This window comes from Platalea leucorodia, assembly GCF_965183815.1.
Source record: "Platalea leucorodia genome assembly, chromosome: 9".
NCBI lineage: Eukaryota > Metazoa > Chordata > Aves > Pelecaniformes > Threskiornithidae > Platalea > Platalea leucorodia.
The window spans coordinates 48,541,071-48,556,390 of record NC_138831.1 but is presented as its reverse complement, the minus strand read 5'-3'; the positions used below and the strand labels follow the sequence as shown (position 1 = coordinate 48,556,390).

The window sequence follows — 15,320 nt, the reverse complement described above, 5'->3', positions numbered from 1 at the left end:
GAACGTGGAGAGGGAGATGCTGCTGCACCATCAGTTATCACAGTCCTCTTATGCTGCCCCATCCTTGGCCCTGGCTTGGGGGGAGCATTCAGCGTGGCAGCATTCACATAAATATACTATGGCCTTGTAATTACACATCGGTGATGAAACCATGGAAAAATCCCATGAGAGCCAGGCAGGGCCCCCAGGGGATTAATCCGGGAGGTGAATGCATCTGTGGCTCTGCTGTACCAATGGTTTGGTTGGGCAACACCAGCCTTGGACAGCTGAACCCACAGCCAGAAAGGTAAGAGCAGTTTGGTCTGGGTTGCATCCTTCCCCGCCAGCCAAGGGTGCTACAGCCCTGCAGAGCAACGGCCCAGCTGCCTCTGGGCATGGGCCAGCACCCACCTTGTCCCCTCCACCCCACGGGTCGGGGCATCGTCCACCTCAGGCAGACGGAAAGCAGCCGAGCATCTCCTGGAGCCGCGGCGCAGCCAGCGGTGCTCAGCGCTGGAAACATCTGGGGCTCTGCTCATGCTGCTCCATCCAACGTCAGCCACATGCCGGAGCTGCAGCGAAGGATGGCCAAGCCAAGAGTGATTGCGCAACCAGACTGTTCTAGAGACTTGGTTTTTGCATGAACTCACGCGTCCCAGACCCGCTCCTGAATCCACACACACGTCTCCTGAGCTTGTCTTGCAGGACCCACGCTGGGGAGGGGACACCTGTGCTAAGGAGGCTGCAAAATCCCATGCAGAAACACCTGTGTCTGCGCTGGGCTAGAGCTAATACCTGGTTTCCATACCACAAAGACTAATATCTTTTGCCTTTTGCAGAAAAGCATGTTTCTTTACCCTGCAGTGTGACCCATGGAAATCAATGCCAGCACATGCCAAGCAGCCACTGGGATCGGAGCTGCCTGCTGAGGCACCGGGGCTGTGCCAGGGACAGGCCGGCTGCGGCGGGAAGTAGGTGCCATCCAGGGAAGATGAATTCCTTGCTCTCAGTCTCGGCACCTTTCCCACATCTTGTCCTCATCATGGCGGGGAAACGCGGCTGAGCTTCATGTTTATCTCACAGGTCTGGGGCCCCTGGCTCGCCAGGCTCTCCTTGCCCACCGGATAAATATTCTGCCACTTTTTGGCACATCTCAGGTGTTTTTTCCTTTTCCCTCGTAAATATAAACAGGAGCCGGTGCAGGCCACCGCCAATTATTTTTTATGTGACACCTTGATCGATGTTCCTCTTGCACCGCTCCCTCTGGCAGCAGGGTCGGCAAGGATTACTAAGAGGCAGCCCAGGACACTGCCGGCACATCCCGCTGGCTGCCCTGCCGCCCATCCCCGTCCCTCAGGGATGGCTCCCGCCGTGCACCGCACAGGTTTCTGCACCAGGCTCCTGCAGCAAACCGGCAGCACAGCCCCACGGTGCCCGGGGCTGCGTGCGTGGGTGGTACCCACTCGCACACGGTCGCACACTTCGTGCAACACCCAAGAGCCCCGAGCCAGGACTGGCTGCCGCGAGTTACATGGGAATAACACGGCTGCAGAGGGAGGAAGGAGCTGGGGGGATTGAAGCCAGCCTGGGGCAGGCGGGGAGCTCTCATTAGGGGTCATTGCTAGATCTCCCCACGGCTCGAGTGAGACGCAGTCACGTTTATTTGCAAGCATGGTCCTGCCTCTGCAGCTCTGTGCTGCCCCGGGTGTCCAAACCAAGCCATCTGGCTTTGTCCCACATCCCCACAGCATCCTCATTTGACCCCTGCCAGAGCCAGTGCCGGGGCAGAGGCAAGTGGGCAGCATGGGCAGCGCGGGCAGCGCGTGGGATGGCACCGAGCCGAGCCCTGCCCCATGCCTGCAAAACGTGGGAACGCCATGGGCAACTCTGGGTGGGCACTGTGTTTGTCCTGGACCAGGTGAGAGCCAAAAAGCATCCCCAAAACTCATTGCGCCACGTGCCTGTACCTCCATCTTCAACACTCAGCAGCATCTATTTGGGATCCGGACCTAGGGCAAACCCCTAAGACTGACGGTGCCGTGCCAGGACGCGGTGCCAACACCAGGACGTGGTACCCACACCGGGACGTGGTACCCACACCGTGCCCTGCCCTGCCACCGCCAGCACCCTGCCATGCTGTGACATTGCCGCCAGCCCCGGCGGCTGCTGTTTCACCGAGGGTTTGTGTTTACCATCACCTTGTTAAGGGATTATTCAGCCTGCGGTTTCCTCGCTCGTCCGATCTGTTTTTGCTCGGCGGCCGGTGGCTCACTGCCATCCCCTAAGCTACACGCCGGGCTATATAAGCGACCTCGCCGCCTCGGCTGCGGGGAGGCTCGTGCGCAGCCCGGCTCGGCGGCGGTGCAGGGGAGGTTTCGGTAAGCTGCAACTTTCTCTCTCCTTCCCAACTGGCTGCAAATCCCTTAACCCACAGCTGACAAGCCCTCACCTCGCCCCCGGACCGCAGCTCAGCTGGCGGCTCTGTGGTGAGAGGACAAGACCCTCCTTAACTGGGGTTTTTATGGTTTTTGTAGGTAAGATCAAAAAAAACCCCCAGCCTTGCTACGTTTTTCCCCTTCGTCGCAGCTAGTGGTTATATAATTTTGCTGTGTTATTAAGGCAGTGTAATTAAGAGCGGCTGTGATTGAGGGCAAGGTGGAAATTAATTGATGGAAAGATGAAGGCACAGAGGCTGCGGGCTGGAAAACATTGGTGGGGATGTGATTCTTCGCGTCCCGCTTCTCCCCTCCTCATCCCAGCTAATGGGTTTGGGGCAGGGTTACGGGGACAGCCGGAGCAGGGGCTTTGGGGGGGCATGGGGCTGTTTGATCTCCCGTGGCTCCGTCCCGTGCCGGCTCTCCCAGTGCCCTGCCAGAGAGGGGACACGGGCGATGCCGAACCCTCCCCGTCACGGAGATCCAGCCGCTTGAACTCCCCCCTTTCCAGCATCGCGTGTCCCGGGGAAAGAGGGACGCATCCCATTCCAAACCCAGCGCCGAACAACTCGCAGCCAGCTCCCAAAATAGCCACCGAGTGGGAAACAGCCTTTCAGCCTGGATTAATTTTTCCTGGTTATTGTCTGGCTGCGAGTTCATGACCCTGCCGTAAGCCCACAAAACACCGCTCATGTGTTGCTTGTTATTTTTGCTTGACTGGGATTTGCTGAGCCATAATCAAAGTATTTCCTAGTCCCACATTCCCCAGTCTCGCAGGGGATGGTTAATACCTCTTACAAATAACAGGGTGTTCTCGCTGCCAGCTGCTCTTTGTAAGTCTCATTTTATGGGTAAACTGAGGCACTGAAAGGCTGAGGCAATATTTCCACCCACCCCACGCCCCCCCCAAGTTCATTAATTTGGGGTGCATAAAATAAAGCACCTGTAGTTCCAGCTGCTGTCACTTGGGATAACACCAGCTCCATGGGTGCATTCACAAATTAAATACCCAAATGCTTGACGCCGCAGGGCTAAGGGACTCCAAACAAAATCTGAAGTTGCTGAGCTGGGGAAGAGCAACACAAAGCCTCAGTCCCTCATCTCTGCATGTAAAAAAAGGAAAATATTTGGCTTCTTACTCACATTTGCAGTGAAGGCTTGGCTTGTGCACGGGATTTTCCATTTTCAGAGGCGCTCAGGAGCCTTCCCCCTCCCCACACTCCTGGGATGTACTGGGACGAGCCGCTATCCTCACACTAAGCCCAGTTTGCAGGCGGAGGGACGGAGGCACGGAGACGTCCTTGCTCGTGTTGGGGGCCGAGCAGGGAGCTGGGGGTCTCGTGGAGCCGCATGGGCTGCAAAAGCATCCCTGCAGAAGTATTTAAGCTGTTAAAAGGCGCTTTAAGGAGATGTCATTACAAAGCAGCGCTCTGCAGAATAGATTTGGGCTCAGATGCGATGGCGAGTAGCAGAGGGGATGCGAGCGCAGACGCCGAGTCCCTGCTGCTCCCCCCTTGGGTGTAAGTGGGGGGCTGCCGGGGGTGGGCAGGGGGTATAAGCAGCCCCATGGCGTGTTTTGGACTGGTTCAGCCTGGAGAAGGTCCCTGAAGGCAGCAGAACCCTGGGTGAGCCTCGACACGGCCAGGCTTGTCTCTGCAGGTCTGGGGAAGGTGCGAGACGGCTGTGGCTGCTCCAAGAAGCCCCTGGTCACCTCTGAAGACAGCAATGATCACCGCAAAAGGATTGATCCTCCTCTTCCTCCTGGGAGCCACGTCCGTTTTAGGTGAAGGTTAAAACATTTCTATTCCCATCACCGTGCTGTCCCCTGCCCGCGGGCACACCGACACGAAGGCACGTCCGCCGGTGGCTGCTGAGCCAGCAGACATGGGGCCGACACCGATGCCGGGCGCTGCTCTGGGTCAGTGCGACATTCGCCCGGCCAAACCACTTCCAGACAAGGGCTGGCGCCTGTCCAGACCCCAGAGCATGGGCAAAGCCTGTCTGCAAGTCAGCCAGCCTCTGGTTGACCGGGGGTGAGCCCCTGTGCCCACTGGGCGTGCTGGGACCATCCCAGAGACCCCACAGTGTCCAGACAGCACCCCGGCTCCCCTCTGCTCCAAGCAGACCCACCCTGGCCGGTGCCTTATCCATCACCCGAGCACGAAACAACCCCAGCCTCGGAGCCAAGCTGTTGGGAAGCAGCAGTGTTGCTCTTCTCCAGGAGAAGATGCTCAGGAGCAGCAGGATCTGTCCGCTGCTGGCTCTGGCGGGTTGCACATACCAAAGCGCTGAGCGATAAGCAACCTGCCCCTCTGCTCCGGTGGGTCTCGCAGAGCAAATGTGTTTGCAGGCTCTTTGGATTTGTTTTCTGAGGCTATAGAGGAATTTTGCCCTGAAGTGCTCTGGCCAGACGCCCAGGGATAAGAACAGGGAGAGTCAATTTGTAGCTGGGGAGGTGCCCAGAAGTCCTGCTGAGCCCCCAGGAGCTGGGCACGGGTGAGAGCTGGTGCTGGGCAGCTTCGGACTTAGCTCCCCAGTTTAAATGGGACCGGTCCCAGCAAGCACCCCAGGAACCAGCTATGACCACCAGCTCCCCATGGGCAGCCAGCAAGTGCAGAAACCAGTCCATGTCCCATAGTGACAACCGTCCTCGTTAGGTCCAACCTCATGCACCTCAGGTTCATTTCTCCTCATGCAGGGAGAAGCAGGATATATTTTATACCGCCAGCTATAAAAAGATGATTTGATCTGAGCTGCTCCAACACAGAAAGCACAAAAAAGTTTTTCTTGGGTGCTAAGGGAAATAGCAAATTTGCATCATACCCGAGCCGCAGCGATGCTGCGGGGCATCTCCATCATGCCCTTCACTTGGCATCGCCTGCACGTGATGCACCGCAGCCCACAGGAGCTCCAATCAGCAGCTCTAACCAGCCACAACCCAAAGGGAAATCTAAAAAACTGAGCCTAAGGATGCCCAATCCCTCAAATCTAAATAATTTATTATTAATCTAATTTAATCTCTAATTTATTGACCCTTAGGTCAAAGGCTTCTGAAACCAGCCCTCGGCAGGATCCAGATAAGACAGAAAACCTTCAGCCCGCTGGTAATGCTCAGCTTGGAGAGTAAGTTATTTCCCAGCTCGGGCAGCTTTCCCTCTCCAGGACAAGAGGTGTTTACATGCATATTATTTTTTTCAGCCTTAATTTACAACCGAACAATATTATTTGAGTAGATGAGGACATTTAGGCAATGGAATAAATGTTAATCATCCGCGACCTCCTGTAGGGTTTTGGCTATCGCTGACACATGCTGTTGGCTCCTCTCCTGGAAAAGTGAAGGTCAAGTGCATGACCACAGCCCCAACTCCCATCAGAGGCATGCACGGCCCCTCGCCGGGCTGGGAGGGCGAGGAGAGCCCAGGGATGGGCAAGCACACGCTCCGACCTGCCTTTGCCCTGCCCAGCCTGTCCCCATGCCCGGGGCGGTTTGCGACGCAATTGCTTTAGGATTAAAGCCCATAGGGCATTAATTACCCGCAGAGCCCGCTCTGCTCGTTAATCCCCAGGAGATACCCCGACCCCTCAAGCTGTACTGCCCAGGGCTTGGGATTTAAATGCCAGCAGGACTGAAAGGGCTGGACATGCTGATGCCGTAGCCGAGGGATTAGGGGACTTTCCCAGCTTTCTGTCCCATTCCCAGCAGCTCTTTTAGCTGCTGGGGAGAAGCAAAGCACTGAAAACATGGACACTCAGAGAGAGGTCCCCTCCACCTGCTGAGAGGTATTTTTAGGAAAGCTACCAGGAAAATTGCTTTCCCCTCAAAGTGGATGGCACAAAGCAGTGATGCTGAGGCTGGGGCTCGCAGAGCAGGGGGTGACTCCTGCTCCTCTAGGGAGAAATAAAGGAAGATCTTGAGTTTTTGACCAATGCCACTGGAAATGAAAACATCTGCCCTTGGCAGCAGTGAGCTGTAAACTCAGTTTTTGCCTCCAGGAGAGGGTGTGCCAGACCTGCTCGGCCTGAGCAGCCGGGCTCGGTGCAGCCAGGCCGGCAGGTAGGACTGGTGCTCAGGCAGGGAGCAGGCAAACCCTGCCCGAATCATCCTGCGCGTCCTCTGCCCGCAGGTACGAGGAGCAGCTCTCGCCGGGGAGACCCGACCTTGGCCTACGCCAGACGCAGTACGTTCCTGCCGGCCGGTGCCACGGGGTAGCTCTGTCCCTCCCCATGTCCCCACCAGCGCTCGACCCCTCGGCTTCTCCCTCGACCTCCGCTTTCTGCTTTTTCTGCTGCCGAGGTGCTACCCAGAGCCATATAATGCCATTTTCCTCCACAGGACTCCCCTCCTCCTTTCTTACCATCACCAGCCTGTAGATCAAAGCAGCCGATCCCAAACAAGCTTAGGATCTTACTAAGACCCCACTTTACCCTGTTGCACATTAGATTTTCACTCGGGGCAGGTACAGATGGGCATTTATCCATGTGCCACCCGGGATGGGACCACGTCTCCAAGCCCACCTCCTCCTGCATCTCCCAAATTGCTAAATAAGGTCTATGGAAGCACCCCTCGGGCTGCTGAACTGGAGATGCCAACATGCCAACAGATTAAAAACTCGCCCATCTAAGCCAAGCGCTCGCTCCAAACCAGACAAGACACTTCCGTGGCTGCTCATTTAAAGGGTCTTTTCCAGCCACTTGCTTTTGTAAGCCAGGGGCTTGGTTTTGACCATCACTACTCAAATAGTCCAGCCATGTGCCTGTCTGCCTTTCTAGGAAATAACCTGACCTGGTTTATTACAAATCGGGTGGAAGAGTAGGTGTGGGAGACAACACGGCACATGTTCCCAAGAGACCTCATTTATAGAACCTTTGGTTACAAACTCATCCTCATAAAAGTTATTAGAACATTGTCATTTAAAAATAAACCCAAACCACAGACTTGGAGTGTATCTTATCCATTCAAAGCAGCTTAAATTAATACCATCTCGTAGACCGGTTAAAGAAATTCCTTTAAAAATCTAGCCGTACATTAAACTCTCGATAAACCCTCTTTGTGTTTTACAAATCAGCTGGCCCCTAACATGCTCAGCCTGCTCGGTAGCATCTTAGGCTTCTGTTTGCACACAGTAAAACTGGTGCTCACAACAGGACACGCGCTTCCCCTATAGAGAACATGTGTTGAAGTACAGTTAAAGACATTCAACATGATCATACCAACAATTTTACGCTCTTTTTTTGTTGGTTGGTTTTTTTTTTTTACTTAACCACATTTGAAATGCAGGCGAGTGTTGCCCCTCAGACAGCATTTAAATGACAATGTGTGTTTGATTTCCTTTAAGCCAAAGTTATTCAACACTAAGCATGAGCTCCATGCACTTTGCTCCCCTTGAGTTTATCTATCTTAATCATCCTGAATTCAGTAGCCTGCAGGGAATTCAGTCAGAAGCATTCAGGCGCCTACTCGTGCTTTATTTCCCAGCTCCCTGAACATGCTTTGAGTTTGTTTAATCCATGTGGTGCGTAATATCCAAACGCATAGCCTGAGCTGTATAGAAAAGCTGCTATATAGAAGCTGCTACAAAACCAACTGCCTGTTTTCAGGCAGCCATACACGTAACGTGCATCTCAGTAACACACTGATGTTATTCAAGGTCCGCTGGTGCAAGATTCAAAACGGTTTTTGTCTCCGTGGTCGAAATGGAGCGAGTGCTCAGGAACGTGTGGCCAAACCGGCGTGCAGAAGCGGACCAGATCCTGCCTAGCCGAGCGCCTCTGGGGCGTGCACTGTAACGAAGCAACTGAGGAAGGGCGGCTCTGCATTGGACATGTTTGCTCAGGTGCTCCTATAACCTCACTTACGGGCAGGGGACAAGGTCCTGATCTCACCACTCCCTAGGCGTTGTACTCCCTTCGCTGCCGTTTTACTGTTTTTCTCTCCCTTGCCAGAATTTTGTGATGCCAGTGCCTTCAGGAGCAGGGCTGGAGAGTACTAAGGGAGCAGGGCATGGGGAGTTTATAGCCAAATAGCAAGATGAGGGGGGAATCCAGGTATGGGGAATCATCAGGGACCCATAAAGATCCTGGGGATATAGGAAAAATCCCGTTAATCGTGTTGCAATGGCAGCTCTTAAGGTGGAGTCGGCGATTGCAGGCAGCTGCCTCCATGCAATCTCCAGGAAGGAGAAGAGTTGGGAATATTGAATTGCCGCAGCCCTTGCTAAAGGGGCTTGTAATTAATTATATTATTCTTATAATCCTCTTTTAAACATGTGGCTCTGAAAACAGTCCATGTTTTCTCCAGGAAAGTTGTTTCGGGTTTTCCCTGATTTCTTCCATTTATTTCCAGCTACAAAAAAAATTATCACGTAGCTGCTGTACAGGGATGCTCTGTGATTGTAAAAGGAATGACCTGAGCCCTTGCATTGGGAAAAGACAGAGATTATTATTTAGGATTAATCACTACAGGTAATGAAAATGTTTCAGAATCACCGTTTGGGAGACCATTCCTTAAATCCATCAGATAATGCTCATTTGGCGATTAACCTATGTCTTGCTCAAGCCAGGCTACCATCGAGTAAAGGGAGACAGCTTTTAAGATAGACCAAAGTCATGACTTTTGGGCATGAGTTGGTAACAGAAACCTACAAAGTTTAAGGGATTTGGATTTGTAATTTTGCCAGGGTTGAGCTAAGAGCTCACGTGCTGATCTGGATTCAAATTTTCCTGAAATTCAGTCCTCTGGGGAAGGTAAATAACAGTTCCTAGCTGTAATTATATCCACGTGGCTGCTTTCTACTAATTGTCAGGTTCAAAACAACATTGTCGCTGTGTTTCTAATGCACAGCTGTTGATAATCAGCAAAAATATGTTTTGGATACAATTTATTCCTTATGCAGTATCTGCCTTATTGCATCTAAATTAAAAGCAGACGTGAAACCATGCTGTGAGCATTACGGGGACTTGGGGCTGCTTTCTGACCTGCGTACCTCTCCTCCAGCCTGCAACATCACCTGCCCCATGGGCCGCGTCAACGCCGACTGCGACGCCTGCATGTGCGAGGATGCGACCCTGCACGGGAAGGTCTCCCTGGAGGACGGGTCGCCCGCTGCCGGTGCCCGGGTCTACCTGCAAGCCAAGAAACTCAAGCTGTTGACAACGGCCGATAACAGGGGCATGTTTAGGATCCCAGGAATCTGCCCCGATGGCAAAAACGCCCTTAAAATCAAGAAGGCTAAATACGCAACAGCGACTGTCACCGTGCCAGAGAGCAACAGAAGAAACCTGGCGATCCAAGTGCAGCTGCAACGATCAGGTAGCCCCAAAGAGGGTGGGAATGCAGGAGGCTTTATGCAGGAATCAGAAATAAACCCTGATTTTTAGGAGGGGAGGAGTAACGAGATGGCCTTTTCCTCCTCCCGCAGGCAAACCCTACATTTTCAGGAGCCCCGAGGACAAAGCAAGGAGAGTGGGACAGAGCGTGTCGCTCTGCTGCGATGCCCTCGGGAGCCCGGCCCCCGACCGCTACCTCTGGTAAGGAACTCGAGTTTGATCGGACAGAAGTCTTACCTGTCCCACAAATTCAATTTTTATCTCCTTACCATCTCCATAAAGGTGTTTTTTTAGCTGTAAAACAGCTAAATACGCCGAGAACTGCTGGAAACAATGGTTTCCTCGAGATGTGCAGAGCTGGCGTTTCTCACAGGTGCAGTAATGTCGTCTGCAGAGGGACTTACTGGAAAAAAATACAAATAAGAGTTTGAAAAACCTCAGCAGGCACGACTGGCAGCTCCGCCTGCCTGCCAGCCGCCCGGCAGCCACATCTCAGTACTGCCAGGGGAAGGGGAATAACTTTTGGGTGATGCCACTCAGCCAGACTTCAAATGGGGAAACTGAGGCAAGAAGTCTGGCAAAATCCACAGGGCAGGATGCAGGATTAGGCCATCGCTGTGCTCCAGCCAGGCGGTCAGTCTCTGTCCCCTTAACTGCCTGCTTGTTCCTGACAGGTACCACAACGGCTCACTGCTGGATCCCTCCTTGTACAAATATAAAAACAACCTGATTCTGAAGAACTTGAAGAGAGAGCAGTCAGGAGAGTATTTCTGCAAGGCCAGCAGCGCCGGGGGCTCGGCGAAGTCCCAATCTGCCAAGCTCGCTGTCATAGGTAAGAGAAAGTGCACATGATGCTCTCCAAGCAGCTGGGGAGGCGGCGGGGTGCAGAAACCAGAAATCGTGATCCATGCGGGAAAGAAAAGTCGCAGGAAAAATATTTGGGGTTTATTTCATGCATCTGTTAGCAGATAAGCTTGCGTGAGCTGGTTATGAACCAGATGCTCTCTACAAACTGGAGCTCTGGATTGCAGGTGACCTCAGTCTGCTGATTTCAGCAGGTTTCCCACTGCACTTGCTGCCTGATGTGGGAATATTTCTGTTTGGTTTGGTGTTTGTTTTTTTTTTTTTAAACCCCGGGACACATTTGGGTCTGTCCATAGCCAAAAAGCCAGGCAGCTGCAGAACATCCAGCCGAGGCTGGGTTGGATGCAGTGGTGGGTAAGCAGGAGCTGGGACGCTCCTGCAAACAGCACTGCTCTTAATCAGGTACCTAAAGTTAAAGCTGAGCACCTGCTTCACCAAAACGGAGGCCAGATGAATTCAGCTAACCAAAATCCTGCAAAACATCTGTTTTACGGCTGCAAAAACCTCACTCTTATTAGCAATGTTTAGCTCTGAGGGTGTCAGACCACATAGCGATGACTGTACAATTATTTCACGCTGCTCATTAAGAAATCCTATTCAACAGGACGACAAGAGGCAGCCTGCAACTCCCAGCCCCAAAGCCACCTCATCCGACTTCCACATGACTGCCTCCAAAAAGCGACCAACTCCTTCTACTACGATGTGGGCAAGTGCCCAACGAAGACCTGCGCTGGGAAGCTGGATAAGGGACTCCGGTGTAAGGACAACGTCGCCTACTGCTGCGGGGTGTCCAAGATGGAAACCAGAGACATCTCCTGCAACGGGTACACGCTCCCCACTAAAGTCGTCACAGAATGTGGCTGCAAAAAATGCACCGAGACCAAAATAACAGTTCGAGGCAGAGCTACAGCAGCAGATAACGGTGAGCCACTGAGGTTTGGCCACATCTACATGGGGAATAAGAAAGTGAGTATGACCGGCTACAAGGGAACCTTCTCTATCCACGTCCCAGCAGACACAGAGAGACTGGTTCTAACTTTCGTCGATCGGCTGCAGAAGTTTGTGAACACAACGAAAGTTCTGCCCTTCAAGGAAAATGGAGGGGCTGTGTTTCATGAGATCAAGCTACTAAGAAAGAAAGCTCCTGTTACGCTGGAATCCACGGAAACCAACGTGATTTCCTTGGGAGAAATGGAAGATGATGATCCAATTGCCGAATTAGAAATCCCTCCCGATGCATTTTATAGGAAAAACGGAGAAGCCTACAGAGGCAAAGTGAAAGCCAGCGTGACATTTCTGGACCCAAGAAACATCTCAACGGCCACTGCGACACAAAGTGACCTGAACTTTGTAGACGAGGAAGGAGACGTATTCCCGCTTCGTACGTACGGCATGTTTTCCGTGGACTTCACTGACGAACAGGGCACCGAGTCTCTTAATGCAGAGGAAGTGAAAGTTCATTTGGATGCTGCTCAGGTCAAGATGCCAGAGCACCTGCAAGAGATGAAGCTTTGGTCGCTGAACCCGGAGACAGGATTATGGGAGGAAGAAGGGGACTTCAACCTTGAGAAAAGCAGACGGCGCAAAAGGGAGGAGAGAACTTTTTTGGTTGGGAACATGGAGATCAAAGAAAGGCGGCTTTTTAACCTGGACGTCCCAGAGAGCAGACGGTGCTACATCAAAGTCCGGGCGTACAGAAGCGAGAGATTTCTGCAAAGCGAACAGATCCAAGGGGTTGTGATTTCTGTTATAAACACGGAGCCAGAACCAGGTTTCTCCTCCAACCCCAGAGCATGGGGTCGTTTTGACAGCGTGGTCACTGGTCCCAATGGTGCCTGCGTGCCTGCCTTCTGCGATGATCAAAACCCCAAGGCCTACACAGCTTATATCTTGGCGAGCTTGGGGGGCGAAGAGCTTGAAGCTGTGTCCTCTGCTCCCAAACTCAACCCTAACGCTGTTGGGGTCCCACAGCCGTACCTCAACAAGCTCAACTACAGGAGAACAGACCATGAGGACTCTAGCACTAAGAAAACGGCATTCAGCATTAACATGGCCAAGCCAAGCCCTAATTCCCCAGAAGAGAACAACGGCCCTATTTATGCCTACGAAAACCTAAGAGAATGCGAGGAAGCTCCATACAACGCTGCTCACTTCAGGTTTTACAGGATAGAGGGAGACCGGTACGACTACAACACCGTTCCCTTCAGTGAAGATGACCTCATGAGCTGGACTGATGACTACCTGGCATGGTGGCCCAAACCCATGGAATTTAGGGCCTGCTACATTAAAGTAAAAATAAACGGCCCCCAAGAGGTGAACGTAAGGTCTCGTAACATGGGTGGGACGCACCCGCGTACCATTGGCAAGCTCTACGGCATCAGGGACGTCCGCAGCATTCGTGACTCCAGGCAGCCAGATGTGTCGGCAGCCTGCCTGGAGTTCAAGTGCAGCGGCATGCTCTTCGACCAAGACCGCGTGGACCGCACGCTCGTGAAAGTGGTCCCACAAGGCAGCTGCCGCCGAGAGAGCGTCAACAGCATGCTCCACGAGTACCTGGTGAACCACCTCCCCATGGCTACAAACAACGACTCCAGCGAGTACACAATGCTGGCTCCTCTCGACCCGCTGGGACACAACTACGGCATCTACACCGTCACTGACCAAGACCCAAGGATCGCCAAGGAAATCGCCCTGGGCAGGTGTTTCGATGGCACGTCCGATGGCACCTCCCGAACTATGAAGAGCAACGTCGGCGTCGGGTTGACTTTCACCTGTTCAGAGAGGAGCGCAGCGGAGCAAAGCATCTTCCAGTCTCAGAGGAACGCGGGCCAGCAGTCCATACTGGTTCTGCCAGGGGAGAGCCCCGCGTACCGAAGGCAGCCAGCGAGCCGCCAAACCACCCAAGGCAGGATCCCGATGAGACGTCAACGTTCTCCTGCGTACTAGAGCTCTATAGGAGCTCGGTAAAATCGCCTGCACTTGATTAAATATAATTTGAAAGTAACACCTGCCTGCTAATAACCTAATTCAAAGCTGGTAGGTGTCATTATTTTTGAGATGTAATTAAGGTGCACTTTTTTTTTTTCCACCAGAAACGAAAGACATAAGGCAAAAACTGGGGGCCAGTAGCAGTAGTGGGTTTGTGTCTTACTAAATGCATCCATAAAAATCTTCTTTCTGCCTGACATTAAACAGCTTCACATGATAGCCTAAAGGGAAGACTAAACACATAATTCAATTAAGTCATGTACATAAAACATTCTTCTGTTCTGCACCTGCAGACTTTGCCAGCCCAAGTACCTGTACAGTAGTTGGTAACATGAAAAAGAATAAACTGATTTCCTCATACTGAATTCAACTGCGAGGTTTTGTACTTGAAATGTAAGTATTTTATTTATTTCTAGCTTGTTTTAGAATGACTGTATTCAAGCTAAACTACCGGCAGCTGCATTTCTAAAAACTCACATGCTCGATAGCACAGAGGAGCCATGTGGATTTGTAGGTTCCACATGGATTAAACTACAGTTTTCTCTTGCTTCTTGCATTATTTGACAAGAAAAATCCACGCTCTATGATAGGGTAGGTTAATAAAAAAAAGTCATTTTGTAACTTCGACAATACTGTGTTGCTTTTGTGTTTGACGTGCCCAAGTAAACCACGTGCAGAGCTGACCAAATAACTTGCAAAATTTCACCTTTCTGTTCACAAACAGGTCACAGCTTTATCAATGTGAGACCGATCTGGGTACGGGTGAGGGGTTTGGCGGGTAGCTGGTGCTCCCCCAGGTCTGGGGCTTGGCCACGGCGTGCTGCGGTCAGGGAATCTGTCCCCAGCTCAAGATGTGGAGAGGCAGCAACGGTGCTGGGAGAAGCGGAGCAGCAGGTCAGGGCAAGGGATGAAGTAAGGAGACAGCAGCAGGGCTCCCAGAGTGGGACAAGATGGGGGGAGAAGAGGGCTTTAAGGATGAGAGGAAGCCAGGCAACGTAGAGCAAGGCTGGGAGATGCAGAGACAGGAGACAGGCTTCCCCCCACATTCAGCAGCAGGGAGCAGGATGCTGCTGGGCAAGAAGCTGCTCTTAGCTGAAGGTACAGATGGCCACAGAAAGGGTCAGACAGACAGTGATCCATCTCCAAGTGAGCTATTAAGTTGCCCTACCAAACCCCCTTACTTCTAGCATGGAGTCAAGGACCTCACCAGCACAGAAGACATCCTGTGTTTATACCCAATCACACCATTGGCAATCGATTATTGGGGTGCAGGCAAGCCAGCAAGCCTCCAACACTGAAATTTCCATCAAGAGACCACAAAAAGGTGGGCAGCCCTACTGGATGAAAACTGGAATTCAAACACATGCTCAAGCATGGATTTGCCTCTCCTACCCCAACCCCTCCACTGGGTACGGAGCCAGTCCTAGGTCTACGTTGTCTTACCTACAGCCCATTAAGGGCACGGGGAATCTTTCGACAGCCTTTAGCAAGCTTCAGAACAGGTTCTCAGGTCTGACACGGGGAATCCCAGGCAATAAATGCAGAGCTGTGCAGGACTGAGTGCCTATGCAGCCCGACTTATGCTTAAAAAGGTTAAAAAAATCCCTTAATAATCCATGTTTTTATGCAAATTGACAGTTATCAAAGAGAAGCAGAAAAGGAAGAGCTGTGGAATACTCTGGCACATCCTCTTCATACCAACGAATTCAGACTGTGTGTTTTCTTTTG

At 52.3% G+C, this 15,320-nt stretch overlaps 1 protein-coding gene across 1 annotated transcript; it reads left to right on the top strand.

The window, feature by feature from the left end:
• Window positions 1-4,139: 4,139 nt before the first annotated feature.
• Window positions 4,140-14,083, top strand: CILP (cartilage intermediate layer protein; the record flags this gene model as incomplete). Its single annotated transcript, XM_082322346.1, has 8 exons — window positions 4,140-4,197; window positions 5,454-5,537; window positions 6,539-6,592; window positions 8,063-8,248; window positions 9,409-9,723; window positions 9,833-9,941; window positions 10,415-10,572; window positions 11,209-14,083. The coding sequence occupies 8 exons, from the start codon at window positions 4,140-4,142 to the stop codon at window positions 13,548-13,550; spliced, it is 3,306 nt and encodes a 1,101-aa protein (XP_082178472.1). The 3' UTR covers window positions 13,551-14,083.
• Between the last annotated feature and the right edge of the window lie 1,237 nt (window positions 14,084-15,320).